Source organism: Hyla sarda, chromosome 2, assembly GCF_029499605.1.
Source record: "Hyla sarda isolate aHylSar1 chromosome 2, aHylSar1.hap1, whole genome shotgun sequence".
Taxonomy (NCBI): Eukaryota; Metazoa; Chordata; class Amphibia; order Anura; family Hylidae; genus Hyla; species Hyla sarda.
Genome location: NC_079190.1, coordinates 489,527,946 through 489,544,576, shown reverse-complemented (window position 1 = coordinate 489,544,576; position 16,631 = coordinate 489,527,946). Strand labels below are relative to the sequence as shown.

Below are 16,631 nucleotides of genomic sequence, written 5' to 3'. Positions count from 1 at the left end.
ATTATTTTCTTTTTGGAACACAGAGCTCTCTGCTGACATCACGAGCACAGTGCTCTCTGCTGACATCTCTGTCCATTTTAGGAACTGTCCAGAGCAGCATATGTTTGCTATGGGGATTTTCTCCTACTCTGGATAGTTCTTAAAATTGACAGAGATGTCAGCAGAGAGCACTGTGCTTGTAATGTCAGCAGAGAGCTCTGTGTTCCAAAAAGTAAATAATTTCCTCTATAGTATTTAGCAGCTGATAAGTACTGGAAGGATTAAGATTTTTTAATAGAAGTAATTTACAAATCAGTTTAACGTTCTGGCACCAGTTGATTAAAAAAAAAAAACGTTTTCCACGGGAGTACCCCTTTAAAGCCCATAGACTTCTATGGGATTCCGCACTCCCATTCACACTTCTAAATTTCCGCTTGTGGAAGGGGGGGGGGGGGGGGGGAGGGTTTGGGAGCTGCTGGGAGCATGGATGCAGTTACAAATCTGTTTAACTGTTTAACTTTCTGTCACCAGGTGATTTAAAAAAAAAAAAGTTTTCCCCCAGAGTACCCCTTTAAAGCACTTTAATGCCCTTGGGTAGAAGAGGTTAACCCTTTCCAAAACAGGGCTCATAAAGCATTGGGGGTCTGAAGAAGGTGGTACGTTGTGTCACTGACAGTCTAAGACTAGCCATATACATAAGATAGCTGTCAGCCGAACATCTCTGTATTCCCATCTCACCATACACATACATCCCTATTCAGAGGATACTTACCTCCCTCCACCCCCTATACACGCTATCTTTAGCTATCACTCCTAATCTTCCCACAGACATTTATGCTTGGCCCGGCCAGGATCTTCAAGCGGTGGTGTATCTCCCAAAGAACAAAAGAAATGCTAAAATTCTACATGTCTGATCTTTATCTCCCATCAAAGTAGCGAGGCCCAATATATATCTATGTATGTCCAGCATTACACTCTGACGTATAGACACGACAGACGGGACATTTTACCTGCAGATCCTTTTGGTCTTTCTTGTTCTCCAAGTTTGGTGTTCGGGTCACAAAGTCATTCAGTATACTGTTCAGAAACACAGGTATGAATGAAAATGTTAAACTATATTGTTATATATATATATATGACATGGGTGAAATAGAATGCAGCACACCACTGTTGCAGTCAAAACAAATAGATTTATTCCATAGCGTGCAGAGGACTTCGTTTCACCGGTCTCACACCGGCTTTATCAGGTATATACACACACACATATGTATATATTTATATATACACATACATGCATATAATATATATATATACACACATACACGCATATATAATATATATATATATATATATATATATATATATATATACACAAACACACACATACATACACACAACACTATGTGCCTCAGAAATTGGAAATTTTTGCCCTGTGCACAGTGCAGCAGAATCCCATTGAAATCAATGCGACTCTGCTGCTGTGGAATTTCTGTGCAGAATTCTTCTGCGGCATTCTGGAAACACAAATTCTGCCGTGTGAACACAGCCTATGGGTGGTAGGGAAAAGTTAAATGAGGCGTTTAAGCTCTTTCTATAACTCCCATAGGGTTTGGCAGCTACCACAGCTGGGGGGGGGGGGGGGGGGTATCACTGCTCCTATACCAAAAGATAAGACCCCCACCTATCAGGTGTTAATAGCATATAATGGGATGGAACAACCTTTTTTGACAAAATCCAAACCCACCTAAGTGAGAAGCCTGACTGGCTGAGACAAAATCCAGGAAATCTGATCTTTATGCAGAATTTTCGCTCTCAAATCTCCTATTGATATGATCCAGTAGAAGCTTTCAGAGCAGATCTCATTTGTATATTACAGATTTCCTAACATAGAAGCTTATGTGCACCTTAGGCTTAGTCATACATCAATAGAGATCAAACTTCAATGTGAGTGAATTATGTCACTTATCGTAGGTGATAAGAAGTCGAAACTAATGTATTAAAAGGTTTATCACGCATATGTTTTCAGGCTGGATACGCTGTATTTTCCCCTTGGTTTAGTGTATATATTACAAGAGCTCCTGATGTACATACTAAACATCTGCATAGGAGTCCACTGGTCAAAGAGAGGGGGGCTCTGGGTGTCTATGGCTTTTAAAGGGACAAATCCAAATAGATGCAGAAAAGAGGTGGGCTGTGCAACGTGCTGTTATCTATAATTAATTATTATTATTATAATATATATATTATATTATATATATATATATATATATATATATATATATATATATATATATATATATATATATATAAAATAGAACTATTATAATATATACATTATATTATATACATTATAATAATAATTATTCTATAGTATATATTAATATTAGAGATGAGCGAACTTACAGTAAATTCGATTCGTCACAAACTTATCGGCTCGGCAGTTGATGCCTTTTCCTGCGTAAATGAGTTCAGCTTTCAGGTGCTCCGGGCGGCTAGAAAAGGTGGATACATTCCTAGGAAAGAGTCTCCTAGGACTGTATCCACCTTTTCCAGTCCACGGGAGCACCTGAAAGCTGAACTAATTTACGCAGGATAAGTCATCAACTGCCGAGCCGAGAAGTTCGTGACGAATCGAATTTACGGTAAGTTCACTCATCTCTAATTAATATGTACTATATATTACTATACAGTATAGTATATTATTATATAAAATGTAGGACAGATGTATATATGCTTTAAGAAATTGGCTGCAAAATGTGCAGTTATCTCTTATTATTATTATAAAGTATATGTTACAATATATATTATATATACATATATTATTATTATAATTATAAAATGTGTGTATATATATATATATATATATATATATTGTGATGAGGTGGCAAGGAAAGGGTGTATTTCCGTGGCTAACCCTGGAGAATCTCACCTGCTTCTGAAGTAAAGAGGCAGGAGGGAAGGGAGGTGTATATAAGATGGAGAGTCAGTCTAATCTGTGCTCTTCCTAGGAGACAGCAAGTGGACTGTAGGGGAGAGACAGAGCCTGCTGAGGAGTACACAGCCCGAGCTATGAGTGGCTCAAAGAGTGACATGAATTGTGAGTAGAAGGTTGCAGGGGACATATGTTTAACAGGCTGAGGGAAGCTCAGCGGTTGTTAGTCAGGATATGCTGATCTGTTTAGTCAGTGACCAGACGGTCTAGGATTTTGTTTTTGTTCCTGCTTTTTGTTTATTTTTTCCCCTGCAACCTGTCTAATAAAACTGGCAAGGTGCCAGATTTGCATTATAAACGTTTGTTTGCTGGTTTATTGAGAAGAAACGCATACTGTGGCGTAGTCCAGGACGATTATTATTATTATGGATATAGTATATATTACAATATATAGTATACAGTAGTCCCTTAAGTTACAATATTAATTGGTTCCAGGACGACCATTGTATGTTGAAACCATTGTATGTTGAAACCATAAGTCTATGAAACCTGGTAATTGGTTCTGAAGCCCCAAAATGTCATCCAAAAATAGGAAAAAGTGAGGATTAAATAAAAAAGTAGATAATGAATACAGATAAAGCAAATGCATATAAAAGTAAGAAAGAGCTGCTGGGAACTGTAAATCAAAGTCTATGTCAGTGTTTCCCAACCAAGGTGCCTCCAGCTGTTGCAAAACTACAACTCTCAGCATGCCTGGACAGCCGTTGGCTGTCCAGGCATGCTGGGAGTTGTAGTTTTGCCACAGCTGGAGGCACCCTGGTTGGGAAACAATGGTATATGTAGAGGACAGGAGCTTCTTCAGGGTCATATACAGTACACACAGTGTCCCAAATGGAGTCCCTTACTTGGTGTCTAAAGGAGCAGCTAACCCTGGCACAGGTAAGGAGTAGTACAGAACTAGTAATACCTCCCTGTACAGTAGGGGGCGCTACCAGACACCAGTCAGTGCATGCACTTCAGTAATAGAGGTGATTTACCAGTAAAATGCCCATTCTGATTGGCCAGTTCCTCCAGTTGTGACATGTTTCACAGATCTGGACTGTCTGTAACATTGTATGTTGAGTCTGGTTTCAAGTTACAATGGTCCAGAAAAGACCATTGTATGTTGAAACTATTGTATGTTGAGGCCATTGTAAGTTGAGGGATCACTGTATATAGATATAATTATTATTGTTATAAAATATAATAATATATATATATATATATATATATATATATATATATATATATAGACAATTAATAGTGGTACTGTCCACTTGCCAAGGTGAGGTCTCCCACAATTAATGAAAAAATATGAAAATTAGGGAACCTTTAAAACATATATCAATTTATTTCGTCCTTTAAAAATTGTAGAAAATGATTTAGATAAAGATATATTAACAATGACCGCCACCAGTGCTACGGAGTATACAACTCCACTGTCTATTATAGTCAATGCATTCCATCAATGTCCATGGACAGTCCACACACTATGTTCCGTACTTGCTAGATGGTGTAGTTAAGATAGAATATTCACACACTGTTCACATTGGTCCTTTAACTCACAGATAGCGTCCTCGAGGTACGGTGTTTAACATGTTAAGGGTTTACATCCAGATGGATACTTATATTTTGAGCAATGTCCCGGATTATTGGATGTTATATCCTGATCAGTCCGTGTTAGATTGTACAACTGTTTCCAGTATAGATGGAAAACAGATCGTGATTATATTGCTCATAGTATTATGGTCACATGAGTTATATCTTTCCCAGTCCTTGCTGGCAGTAATAGACGAATAATTCAACACCTGGGTGTCATTTCTTCCAATGTTGGCTCTTTTAATTATAAGTCTCAGTTCGTAGATAGCCAGCACGGCACTGCTTCCCTTTCTGAGTATAGAACTAGAGATGAGCAAACTCACAGTAAATTCGATTCGTCACGAACTTCTCGGCTCGGCAGTTGATGACTTATCATGCGTAAATGAGTTCAGCTTTCCGGTGGTCCGGTGGGCTGGAAAAGGTGGATACAGTCCTAGGAAAGAGTCTCCTAGGACTGTATCCACCTTTTCCAGCCCACCGGAGCACCTGAAAGCTGAACTAATTTATGCAGGATAAGTCATCAACTGCCGAGCCAAAAAATTCGTGACGAATCGAATTTACTGTAAGTTCGCTCATCTCTATATAAAACAATGATGAAATGGCAGAATTGGACTAGGAATGCTGGAGGTGGTGCTCTGATTGACAAATATGTTACATGGGAAGAGGGTAGTGGGGGGACACAGGATGGCAACCAAGCTCCGTTTCGCACGGTGATCGTGCTTCCTCCGGCCATCCTGTGGATGGCCGGAGGAAGCACGATCACCGTGCGAAACGGAGCTTGGTCGCCATCCTGTGTCCCCCCACTACCCTCTTCCCATGTAACATATTTGTGAGTATGAAATAAAAGAAGATTTCATTCAGCTGGTTGCGGTGAGTTGCCGATTATTTCCTGTTCTTTTGAAACACTTTTAATTATAAGTCTCAGTTCAGACCATGGTGCGTTATTATGAGTAATTTTTCATTATGTGCTTCTTTGACATACACCTTTTGTTCAACATATTTTGTATAATCAAATAGTGCGTCTGCTGTCACAAAACAATGTAATAGACGGATTATTGGACACCTGGGTGTAATTTCTTCCAATGTTGGCACTTTTAAATATAAGTCTCGGTTAAGACCATGGTGCGTTATTAGAGCTTATTTTAGATCATCATTTGTATAGCAACCTTTTTACTCCATTATGGCTATGTTGCTTACATCCACATACCCATGCAATCATTCTTAACCCCTTAAGGACCAAGGACGTATGAGTACGTCCTTGGTCCCGTTCCCGTGATATAACGCGGGGTCCCACGGTGACCCCGCATCATATCACGGCGGGCCCGGCGTCATAGTGAAGCCGGGACCCGCCTCTAATAGCGCGCGGCACTGATCGCGGTGCCGCGCGCTATTAACCCTTTAGCCGCGCGCTCAAAGCTGAGCCACGCGGCTAAAAGTGAAAGTAAAAGTGCCCGGCTAGCTCAGGGAGCTGTTCGGGATCGCTGCGGTATAATCGCGGCATCCCGAACAGCTGTACTACAGGAGGAAGGTCTCTTACCTTCCTTCCTGCAGTCCAATCGCCGATCCAGGCTTGAGCAATCAATCACCGAAAACACTGATCATTGCATCTCTATGGAGATGCATTGAACAGTGTGAAAGATCAGTAAATGCAATGTTTTAGCCCCCTGTGGGGGCTATAATATTGCAAAAAAAAGTGTAAAAAAAAATAATTAACCCTTTGAATTATCCCTTCCCCTATTAAAAGTTTGAATCACCCGGCATTTCCAATAATAAAAAAAAAAAAAGTGTAAATAAAAACAAAAATAAACATATGTGGTATCGCCACGTGCGGAAATGTCCGAATTAAAAAAATATACCGCTAATTAAACCGCACGGTCAATGGCGTATGCGCAAAAAAATTCAAACATCCAAAATAGCGTATTTTTGGTCACTTTTTATATCATGAAAAGATGAATAAAAAGCACCCTGAACAGCGCCCTGAACACTGAAAAATAAAAAAGTTATAAGGGTCAGAAGATGACAATTTTAAACGTATAAATTTTCCTGCATGTAGTTATAATTTTTTCCTGAAGTACGACAAAATCAAACCTATATAAGTAGGGGATCATTTTAACCGTATGGACCTAGAGAATAAAGAGAAGGTGTCATTTTTACCGAAAAATTTATTACGTAGAAACGGAAGCCCCCAAAAGTTACAAAATGGCTGTATTTTTTTCAATTTTGTCGTACAATGACTTTTTTTTTCCCCGTTTCGCCGTAGATTTTTGGGTAAAATGACTGATAACATTACAAAGTAGAATTGGTGGCGCAAAAAAAAAGCCCTAATATGGATTTTTAGGTGCAAAATTGAAAGAATTGTGATTTTTTAAAGGTAAGGAGGAAAAAATGAAAGAGCAAAAACGGAAAAACGCCGAGTCCTTAAGGGGATATGCTGGAATGGTTAAAGATAAAGCGGCACTGATCATTATATTAAACCATTTATATCATATCCACTGAGCAGTGTCGCTGGTACTACTTGGATATTTTGGATTCCTAGTGTAGTTGTATATAGCCCTTATGTCAGCATTGATAACTGCTGTACACTATCAAGTATTATACAGCACGCACTCACTCATGCCTAGTTGACACTTTCACTCAGAGTTATCACCAATGTGTTTAGTAACTATATTAGCATGGTATTAGTTTTAGATTAAGCACCTCCGTGAGGATTAAACAGGCCCTCAAAGTAAATTAGGGCTGTGTTCAGATACCATTGGTTTTTTTGTGCATTATGTGTCATTTTTGGGTCACTAACATTGTATGAATATTAGACAGTTATATTGCACATTTATGGAATCTAACAGGTGTTTATATCATCCTCATGAGTGACATTATTGCACAGTTATCCATTTTTTGATCTCTGCATGCAACTTTATGTGCTTGCTTTTTGCGCTTAAAGGGGTACTCCGCCCCTGGCATCTTATCCCCTATCCAAAGGATAGGGGATAAGATATCAGATCGCCGGGGTCCCGCTGCTGGGGACCCCGGGGATCGCTGCTGCAGCACCCCGCTATCATTACTGCACAGAGCGAGTTCACTCTGTGCGTAATGACGGGCGATACGGGGGCCGGAGCAGCGTGACATCATGGCTCCGCCCCTCATGACATCACGGCCCGCCCCCTTAATGCAAGTCTATGGCAGGGGGTGTGATGACCGCCACGCCCCCTTCCAATAGACTTGTATTGACGGGGGCGGGCCGTGACGTCACGAGGGGCGGAGCCGTGACGTAACGATGCTCCGGCCCCTGTATTGCCCGTCATTACGTGCAGAGCAATCTCGCTTTGCGCAGTAATGATAGGGGGTTGCTGCAGCAGCGATCTGCGGGGTCCCCAGCAGCGGGACCCCGGCGATCTGACATCTTATCCCCTATCCTTTGGATAGGGGATAAGATGTCTAGGGGCGGAGTACCCCTTTAATTATAGGCAGGTGAGATTAGGTGCAGTGACCTGCTGCATCTCCACATTTAGGTCTTACATAAAGGGAACTACAAGGTATTTATGAATGGTTGTAAGTCATCCATAATATATGGTCAAAAACGCTGTATTAATTGCTAAGTCCCATTTTATGACCATATAGTATGCTGCATAGTTCATTCAAGTCCAACATTTTGGCACATTATGTAATTGTCACCGTAATTGATTAAACTGAACCTGATATCGATCCCAGCCGAGTTGTGGATCCTCTTTCTGTTCTGGTTCAGATGGATATTAGATCACTTTGTATATTCCGGTTCGACGCATTTCGACGCCAGATCCTCAGGAACCGTTTCCAGGCTGATGTTTAGGGATCTATTGAAGTTGATGTCCGACACCGATGGCGGTCAGCATCAAAATGAACTCACTCCTACTTCCTTTTTGTAGGACGCTTAACCCTCCCCTTACTGCAACTTCCCTGGCTCGCCCAATCCTGCAGCTATACGTCAGTACTCAGACGCTCCCATTCACAGGTATCGGGTTATTCTCGCTCAGGTGCTACTAAGTGGGCGGGTATACTGATTTGACAGGAGAGTTAACTACGTTCTGTCTAGTCACTACAGGGAAATGTATTTACAAGGTATTTTGAACCTAAATTTTGATGATTAAACCTATGTGGATTATTTAGGATATTAAAGCAATACTGGGATTTTAGTCTTGTTCTATTATTAACAGTGAATATATAGATTACTGAGACTTTTCCTAGTTTAGAGAGGGGATTCAGTGATTTAAAGATACAGGACCTACATTTTTAAATATAAAGGGGTATGTCCGAAATACTCGTTACATAAGAGAAGCCTAACTTATGACATTTCTTCCTCTTGTCTGGATAACCTATACATTTAGTATTAGATAAAACTAGAATAGGCAATAAACTCATTTATGCCTTTAGGTTTAACAGAATCAATGCAAAAAGTCCACCTTGCTTCTGTTTGTAGGAGTATTTTGTCCCAGTTTCCACCTCTAGTGGGTGGAGGGACCACTTCCAATACTTGGACTTTAAGTCCTTCTGGGGTCCCTTCATGATATTGGGAAATATTTGAATGAAAAATTACACATAATAACGCACCATGGTCTGAACTGAGACTTATAATTAAAAGTGCCAACATTGGAAGAAATGACACCCAGGTGTTGAATTATTCGTCTATTACTGCCAGCAAGGACTGGGAAAGATATAACTCATGTGAACATAATACTATGAGCAATATAATCACGATCTGTTTTCCATCTATACTGGAAACAATTGTACAATCTAACACGGACAGATCAGGATATAACATCCAATAATCCGGGACATTGCTCAAAATATGAGTATCCATCTGGATGTAAACCCTTAACATGTTAAACACCGTACCTCGAGGACGCTATCTGTGAGTTAAAGGACCAATGTGAACAGTGTGTGAATATTCTATCTTAACTACACCATCTAGCAAGTACGGAACATAGTGTGTGGACTGTCCATGGACATTGATGGAATGCATTGACTATAAAGACAGTGGAGTTGTATACTCCGTAGCACTGGTGGCGGTCATTGTTAATATATCTTTATCTAATTAATTTTCTACAATTTTTAAAGGACGATATAAATTGATTTGTTTTAAAGGTTCCCTAATTTTCATATTATTTTTAATATATATATATATAGCAATAGTAGATCAAGGGGAGCACCGTGCACAAGGATTCTAGATCCACCCGGGTGCCAAGCTTCAGGAACCGACCAATTCCAAAATAATGTACAAAACCAAGTAGAAGCGGCACACCAGAATTCCAGTGAAAGCGTGGGTTTATTCACACATCTGTGCAGAAAAGCTACGTTTCGGCTCGACAATAGAGCCTTTCTCAAGCATAACAAGCATTGTACAAGCGTGTATATATATATATAAGCCCTCCAATTGAATACACAAATGAGGGGGGTGTGCCCAAACCAAAATCAAAACAAAAAGATACTCAAACAGACCATAATCGGTCACATATATAAGTGTTATAAATATGGCCATATAAAGTCATATATAGTGCATTCATATTATTCATACAATACAGTGATAAAGTAGTGTACCGTGCATATAAATTTCAATAATTCATCTGAGGTCCGGTTCCAGAGGCGGCGTTCACCGGTTGACAGCAGCGTAGATATCCAATCGGCATCAACTTCCGCTCAAACACAGGGTGTTTGTACACAAACCCCTGTACAAACACAGGTGTACAAACACCCTGTGTTTGAGGGGAAGTTGACGCCGATTGGATATCTACGCTGCTGTCAACCGGTGAACGCCGCCTCTGGAACCGGACCTCAGATGAATTATTGAAATTTATATGCACGGTACACTACTTTATCACTGTATTGTATGAATAATATGAATGCACTATATATGACTTTATATGGCCATATTTATAACACTTATATATGTGACCGATTATGGTCTGTTTGAGTATCTTTTTGTTTTGATTTTGGTTTGGGCACACCCCCCTCATTTGTGTATTCAATTGGAGGGCTTATATATATATATACACGCTTGTACAATGCTTGTTATGCTTGAGAAAGGCTCTATTGTCGAGCCGAAACGTAGCTTTTCGGCACAGATGTGTGAATAAACCCACGCTTTCACTGGAATTCTGGTCTGCCGCTTCTACTTGGTTTTGTGTATATATAATGTGTGTGTGTGTGTATATATATAAATATATATATATAGTGTATATTATTATACAAAATGTAGGACAGAGAGGTATTTACTCTACCTTTGTGCATTGTCCTATTAAACACTAGTCCTTATGACAACTCATTTATAAAACTATAGATGATATTTCACTTTCGAGAAGATATAGAAAGTTACCTCAAGAGCAGGAAGAATCCTGGAGGAGCCAGATTCAATGGGACCGATTCTTTCAACAGGATAAGCAGTGACTGGAAGTTTTCCTGCATATCAGATGGTGAGAGCCTGCGAATGGGATAAGAAAGGATACTGTAAGGCCTACAATATGTACTGATGCTACACATTGATAACTTTTGTTTTTATATGTACTAGTGATTTTTCTAGAGAGGAATTTTATATATTTCAGTAGATGTATGTATTTATTTTTAATCCGTCTATTATGCACACTTTATGATTGATTTGTCTTTGTATTTTAATAAAATTACCGTATTTTTCGCCCTATAGGACGCACCGGCGTATAAGACGCACCCAATTTATAGGTGCAAAATCTAAAAAAAATAAAGATTTTTAACCCAATAGTGGTCTTCAACCTGCGGACCTCCAGATGTTGCAAAACTACAACTCCCAGCATGCCCGGACAGCTGTTCGCTGTCCGGGCATGCTGGGAGTTGTAGTTTTGCAACATCTGGAGGTCCGCAGATTGAAGACCACTGAGTAGGAGGTAATACTGACGTGTCCCTGCCGCTACAGACCCGTCACCGCTGCCCTGGATGTCGCTCCATCGCTGTCCCCGTCGCTCCGGAACGTCTCTGCTGCCGGCCGGGTATCCCCGCTCTCCGTCGCCGCCATCACGTTGTGACGCACGCCGACGCACGTACGTGATGACGAGGAAGGAGAGCGCCGGCCATACAGGGGATCCCTGAACGGAGAAGACACCGAGGAGGCAGGTAAGGTCCCTCCCGGTGTCCTGTAAGCACTAACCCGGCTATTCAGTCGGGCTGTTTGGGACCGCCGCGGTGAAATCGCGGCGGTCCCGAACAGCCCGACTGAACAGCCTGGTTAGTGTCACTTTCCCTTCAGACGCGGCGGTCAGCTTTGATCGCCGCGTCTGACGGGTTAATACAGGGCATCACCGCGATCGGTGATGTCCTGTATTAGCCGCGGGCCCCGGCCGTTGATGGCCGCAGGGACCGCCGCGATAGGGGTGTATTCGCCGTATAAGACGCACCGACTTTTTCCCCCCAGTTTTGGGGAAGAAAAAGTGCGTCTTATACGGCGAAAAATACGGTATATATTTTCATACATTTCTTACTATTTATTTTACTATTTGGGGTACTACACTTCACGCCCCTGTGGCGTCTATAGGTCTATATATTCCAATGTATGTCTACCCCAGTGTATCTTCAGCTGTTGCACAACTACAACTTCCAGCATGCCCGGACAGCCACAGGCTGTCCGGGTATGCTAAGAGTTGTAGTTTTGAAACATTTAGCGATATACTGGGGTAGACATACATTGGAATATGTTGTCCATAGGTGCCCATGTTTGAAAAAAAACTATCCCATGCATTATACTTTTTTTTTCTGGCTAAAAATGGACAAAATCTGCCTGTAGTGCATTCTTCGTACTACCTATTCCCTACCTCAAATTGAAGGAGATATATCAAGCTCTGTAGTAGATTTTTTTTGCGGTAAAAAAGTTGCATGTACTTGCGCACGTGCGACTTTTCTATACATGCTGCGACTTTTCGATTTTTGCTTATTCCCAAGCACATTTCTAAAATCTTCTCCCGTAGTAATTTTTTTTTTTTTTACTTTGCAGTGGTCAGGTATTTATCAAATGCGATAGTCGCTATTTATGAAGAAAAAAAAGTGACATCTCCATTTAAGTCTCATATGTATTCCAGGTCCAACCTGGCTTACAAAAAGTGCATACGTCTGCAAAAAAGGACATTAACACCCACTTTAACAACTGTTATTGTTCTGCATCATGAAACAAAGCTACTACATTAATGTTAATTATAGAAAAAATGTATTATATAACTAATAACTCTATTAATTTTAAGGTTGAACATACACACTGCGCACCTTGTTAATTTTAGGACACAACATGCTGGCGTACCCACTACATTTTAAAATTAATGTTGTGTTAAAATAGAATAAGGCACAAAATAATTGTGTAAGAATTTTTAACAGAGAACGTAAATAACCCATATGTGGCACTAAAATTTTTCCTTTAAAAAAAAAAAAAGAAACATCCATAGTAATACAGCTTCATGCACATTTTTGGGGTGGGTAATGTACAGAGCCTTTTTTTTTTTTCTGTGGCTTCACTATTGTTTATGTGCCTGTTGGTGCTGCACTGTCTTTCTTCCTGGCGTAAACTCCGGCCTCAGCGCAGCGACGCAAGACTCCGCCCACAAACATCACAAAATGCGGGCTCAAAATTAAACAAAAAAGCCTCCAGAGTACGGATATTCATGGTGCGGCATAGTATGTTTTTAATATTTTTTAATTTCTGAGGAGGGTGGATGGGTTGTTGCGGGATAGTTGGAGTGCAGCTATTTAGTGCCAGTCAGGGTGTCACCTGATGTGGTACATCACCCCCCCCCTCCCCGTCACTCTCTAGCAACGCTACTGGTAATAAAGGGTAAATCAAGAACTTCGGCTATTAACATAGGGGAAAACTGCTTTAAAAAAATGCTTTTTTTAAGCGGGTTTCCCGGGTTTTGCTTACATGTGATTTATTTATCAAGGTCGTGCCACTATTTGATAAATAGGTCGCATGTAAGCAAAAGTAAGTTAACAAAAAATTGTCATATAAAAGCCGTACGTTTGAAAAGAATGATAAATCTCCTTCAGTATGTTTTACCGTTTCCTTCAGTTACGGTTACACCCTCAGTGCCCGGGCAAGGGTTATCCCATTGGATGCACAACATTTTTTATCATTTTTTCACTTTAAGAATGATGAATTTGTACATTATTTTTCAAAGACATAAAGAAAGAAAGTAGGAAAGAAAGAGATGTAAAAGGCTTAGAAAATTCCCCCTATGACTGTAGGATCAGACTACACAGGGTAGGTTTGTTGTGCGTCACTATGGACAAGCACAGATCTGCATGGCAGCTGTACGGTAGAAACATTTTTTATGAAGATTTTTGCAATGTTCCCTGATATTTATATATGTAATGTTATTTCACTTTCATGGATTTCTTACTAATACGTCTTTCCATATCTGTGGATATATAATTCTTATACAGGTGACTCAGTTTTCTTTAAAGCGTACCTGTCGTAAACAAAATTTTTTATATAATGTAGATAATACCAAACCATTATATGTATACTTGTTATATAGATTGATAAAAAAAAATATGTATATTTTTGTCCCTGCAGCTATTGCCTGTGTGTCTCTATGAGGAGTCCAAATACAGGAAGTGAGCTTGCACAGAGCCCTGCTTGTCCTGCCCTCACTTCCTGTGTTTGGACTCCTCATAGAGACACACAGGCAATAGCTGCAGGGACAACATTTTTTTCACCCAAAAATATACACAATTTTTAACTAATGTATATTACAAATATACAAATATAATAGTATTATCTACATTATATAAAAAGTTTTTGTTGACGACAGGTACACTTTAAAGGGGTATTCCAGGAAAAAACTTTTTTATATATATCTCAACTGGCTCCAGAAAGTTAAACAGATTTGTAAATTACTTCTATGACACCTGTCTCGGGAAACGCCCAGTTTAGAAGCAAATCCCCATAGCAAACCTCTTCTAAACTGGGCGTTTCCCGAGACAGGTGTCATCAGAGACCACTTAGACAGAAAAGAACAACCTTAACTTCAGAAGCTCATAAGTGCTGAAAGGATTAAGATTTTTTAATAGAAGTAATTTACAAATCTGTTTAACTTTCTGGAGCCAGTTGATATATATAAAAAAGTTTTTTCCTGGAATACCCCTTTAATTCTTTGTTGTATGTATACTTCGTTTTCATAGCAGATCCACTGATATACATAGCCTTTATTTAAAAAAAATAATAATAATATTTTATATATATATATATATATATATATATATATATATAAATCAAAAAAAGTATTTATCTACAGGAGCTGCTGGCATACCTACCTTTGTATAAACGCAAAGCTGAATTGAAGCATCGGTATATCGACTAGTGATGTCTTCTAGAGAAATCAGAGAAGAGCCGCAATTTAGATGGAATATTGTTATACAAACACGAAGATGGGCCAAGTCCAACCAATACCTCATCTCCTTTTATCTGCGGAGGCTTCTTCACCACGTCCCTCACAAGCTGCAAAATGGTGTTGGTCTTCAGGGTCTTCAGAGCGCACACCAGGTCAACCAGAGTCAGCTGAGACTCGCTGGGCACCGGTATAATCTGCAGGAGGAATCAGATGGAAAAACTAAATGGGCACTGTCAGATTCAAAAAGCGTTTTACATGTATGTACATCTTGGCAAAACATTAACCTTTCTAATGTTTTATGTCTTATTTTATCTCCATTTTATAGTAATCATGGCTTATAACATTATGGCTTTGTCCAAGCTGAAGCACAGGCATGGGCAAAGTCCAGTAAGTGAGGATGGACTAGTACTCCAGTGTGCTAGCACTCCTCTGAGAGCCAGGAAAAACCACTTAGATGCTACAGTCAGCATTGGTCATGGCATTTAAGAGGTTAAAGGGGAACTCCACCCGTTCTGTGGCACCCTAGACATACGGTGCATGGAGCGAACTTCGCTCCTTGCCGAATGACTGGCGAAGCGAGGCAGAGGCTTGTGATGTCACGGGCACGCCCCACTCGTGGTGTCACAGCCACGCCCCCTCAATGCAAGTCTATGGGAGGGGGCGTGACGGACGTCACGCCCCCTCCCATAGACTTGCATTGAGGGGGCGTAGCCGTGACGTCACGAGCCTCCGACGCTGCACCCGATGCTCTAAAGGAACACCGGGTGCAGCAGGGAGATTGCAGGGGTCCCCAGTGGCGGGACCCCCGCGCGATCAGACATCTTATCCTTTGGATAGGGGATAAGATGTCTAGGGGCGGAGTATCCCTTTAAATAGCTTCATCAGAGCTACCCCAGGTCCTGAATGTTAGAGCAGGGTGTCGGCTGTACAATACATGTTTATGTCTATTTGCAGGAAATGCAGAGTTCCTATTATGTAAAAAGTTCAAAATGGAATTGGAAGGGGTGAAAGGCTCTAAATAAAGCAATTGTGCAGTCAGTCCTAGTTTAACCCCTTAAGGACTAAGCGATTTCACGTTCTTGCATTTTCGTTTTTTTATTCCTTGCCTTTAAAAAATCATAACCCTTTCAATTTTGCACCTAAAAATCTGTATTATGGCTTATTTGTTGCGACACCAATTCTACTTTACAGTGACATTAGTCATTTTACTGAAAAATCCACGGCAAAACAGAAAAAAAATTCATTGTGCGACAAACTTGAAGAAAAAATGCCATTTTGTAAATTTTGTGGGCTTCCGTTTCTACGCAGTACAATTTTTCGGTAAAAATGGCACCTTATCTTTATTCTGTAGCTCCATATGGTTAAAATGATACCCTACTTGTATAGGTTTGATTTTGTATCACTTCAGAAAAAAATCCTAAATACATGCAGGAAAATGTATACGTTTAAAATTGTCATTTTCTGAGCCCTATAACTTTTTTATTGTTCTGTGTTCAGGGCGCTATGAGGGCTCATTTTTTGCGCTGTGATCTGAAGTTTTTAGCGGTACCATTTTTGTTCTGATCAGTCTTTTTGATCACTTTTTATTCACTTTTTTTGCGACAATTTGGACATTTCCGCACGCGTTGATACCACATATGTTTATTTTTATTTACACTGTTTTATTTTGTTACTAGGAAATGCCGGGTGATTTAAACTTTAAATTCAGAAGG

At 40.1% G+C, this 16,631-nt stretch overlaps 1 protein-coding gene across 8 annotated transcripts in view; it reads right to left on the bottom strand.

The window, feature by feature from the left end:
• The window catches only part of DOP1B (DOP1 leucine zipper like protein B), a 248,102-nt gene that overhangs the window by 26,203 nt on the left and 205,268 nt on the right, over window positions 1-16,631 (bottom strand). For all 8 annotated transcript variants that reach the window (XM_056559592.1, XM_056559588.1, XM_056559589.1 and 5 more), the window contains 4 exons: window positions 14,979-15,113; window positions 14,843-14,898; window positions 10,893-10,997; window positions 990-1,056 (listed from right to left, as the gene is read on the bottom strand). In XM_056559592.1, the coding sequence (XP_056415567.1) occupies window positions 990-1,056; window positions 10,893-10,997; window positions 14,843-14,898; window positions 14,979-15,113 (363 nt within the window). The remainder of the gene's footprint in view (window positions 1-989; window positions 1,057-10,892; window positions 10,998-14,842; window positions 14,899-14,978; window positions 15,114-16,631) is intronic.